This window comes from Microtus ochrogaster, chromosome 15 (genome assembly GCF_000317375.1).
Source record: "Microtus ochrogaster isolate Prairie Vole_2 chromosome 15, MicOch1.0, whole genome shotgun sequence".
NCBI classification, from domain to species: domain Eukaryota; kingdom Metazoa; phylum Chordata; class Mammalia; order Rodentia; family Cricetidae; genus Microtus; species Microtus ochrogaster.
The window spans coordinates 5,831,408-5,833,558 of record NC_022017.1 but is presented as its reverse complement, the minus strand read 5'-3'; the positions used below and the strand labels follow the sequence as shown (position 1 = coordinate 5,833,558).

The window sequence follows — 2,151 nt, the reverse complement described above, 5'->3', positions numbered from 1 at the left end:
ATATTTATTTATTTATTATGTATACAATATTCTGCCTCGATGTATGCCCGCACGCCAGAGAAGGGTGCCAGATCTCAGTACAGATGGTTGTGAGCCACCATGTGGTTGCTGGGAATTGAACTCAGGACCTCTGGAAGAGCAGCCAGTACTCTTAACCTCTGAGCCATCTCTCCAGCCCTATTATCTATTATTTTTAACCAATGTCTATGCAGCTCTGGCTAGCCTTGAACTCACAGAGATCAACCTGCCTCAGTCTCCTGAATGCTGTAATTAAAATTACATGCTATCTCATCCTGGCTGATTATTTAGTTTCTAAAATCACTGCATGGACGCAGGGGAATATTTCTATATGTTAGATGTGTTCAAAGTCCATCAGTTTGGAACTTCAGTCTACAGAAATGATGCCAGTTTTTTCCACAGCTGATCAAATGCACACTGCCAACTCAAGAGCCAGCATTTTTTTTTTTCTTTTTAAGATAGAATCTTAGCTGGGTGATGGCAGCAAACACCTTTAATATCAGCATATTAAGAGGCAGAAGCAAGCAGATCTCTGGGAGTTCAAGGACAGCCAGTTTGAGTAAACAAAGAAACACTGTGGGGTGGGGAGCCAGGCGGTATTGGCGCCCGTCTTTAATCCCAGCACAGACAGATCCCTGGGAGTTTGAGGCCAGCCTGGTCCACAAGAGCTAGTTCTAAAACAGGCTCCAAAGCTACAGAGAAACCCTGCCTCAAAACAAAACAAAACAAAAGAGGAAAAAGCTGGAGCTCTATTAAGGTTTGGATACAAAATGGTCTTTCAAAACGTGAGCATTGAAGGCCTGGTCTCCGTTACAACGTGCAGAGGCGTGCTCTTAGGAAGTGACTAGAGCTAGAATTTTGGCCATCCACGGGTTTATAAACTTTGCTCCAGCACGTGCACCTTGCCATGAGGTTCTGCTTCACCACAGCCCAGAAACCAGAACTGAATGACCACAGACTAAAGCCTCTGAACCCAGAACTGTTCCTCCTTTGAATCACAGTGACAGAAAGTTTAACTCTCACCATAGAGCGACTCCCTGCTGGCCTTGTCATTATCTACAATGGCTGACGCCACCCACACCATGCCCAGCACAAGTAGAGTGAGAAGTATCAACATCACCACTGTCTCGTAGACCCGGCCCAGGACACCCTGCAGGATGAAGAGACGGGTAAAGCACAGGGGTCAACCACACATCAGAGCTATGCCTGGGCTTGAGGCACCAAGGAGGTCTGGATTCAGTAGACAAGAGGGAGTGTTTCTCTCTAATTCTGAATCGCTCAGCCGCCTAGTGTCCAAGTCATTCTATATTCTGGGGATTCACTTGAAATCCCACCCTCCAATCATTCAGTCTCGTCTGCTCCAAGGAGACGGCCATGAGGTCAGCATCACACAGGCTCTCTGCTCTCTGCCTTGGGCGCAGCCTGCCCATTCAGGGGTCAGCAGGGAAGTGCAAGGGGCGGAGCACGTCTGGGGCTTCCTATGCTTTCTCTCACCTTTGGCATACTGGTTTCCAGCAGCAGCTACATAAAACAGTTAACTCTTCTGCTAAATGAGCTCCTATTCTCAGTTTTAACTACCAGTGGTTCTAGAAATGCCCCACAGGCTTGGGGTCACAATGACTTCTCATGCTGCGACAGCCTCAGACTCCTTGTCCCATCCCTTAACTCTGACTGAAGTCTGCAATTTCTCCCTAGAGTATGAGTTCTGCTTCTGGCCTGAGCTCTTATATTTCCTCACTTACCTTTCTGGAGCCAGCGAAGCCCTCAGACTCTGTGAAGAAATATGCAAAGGGCATAAGGAAGATGAGAGACAGGTTGGAGAAGAGAAAAACGAGGTTCCAAAGACCTAGAGGCAAAAAGGAAAAGCAGAGTTGGTCATTAAGGGGCCAATCAAGGTGGGCAACATGACTGATTAGCCCAAGGCTGCCTAATTACCTGCCCTGCTCCCTACCCCAAGCTCCAGTCCAGACCACATACCATGGATGAGGGAGCCGTTGAGCCACTGGATATAGTAGTTCCTTGGCAACGAGAGCAATACCTCATTGCTGATGATGGAGAAAGGCAAAAGGAAGACGGCACCCAGGGCGACTGCCAGGGTAAAGGTGCACAGCTCCAGCCTAGGAAGAGGAAAGG

General features: G+C 48.0%; 1 protein-coding gene across 1 annotated transcript in view; it reads right to left on the bottom strand.

Annotated features, from left to right (window-relative positions):
• Lmbr1l (limb development membrane protein 1 like) overlaps window positions 1-2,151 on the bottom strand; it is a 15,194-nt gene that overhangs the window by 8,038 nt on the left and 5,005 nt on the right. Inside the window, exons 4-6 of the mRNA XM_005353938.3 lie at window positions 1,996-2,135; window positions 1,761-1,864; window positions 1,042-1,168 (exon numbers count right to left, since the gene is read on the bottom strand). Coding sequence (XP_005353995.1) covers window positions 1,042-1,168; window positions 1,761-1,864; window positions 1,996-2,135 — 371 coding nt within the window. The remainder of the gene's footprint in view (window positions 1-1,041; window positions 1,169-1,760; window positions 1,865-1,995; window positions 2,136-2,151) is intronic.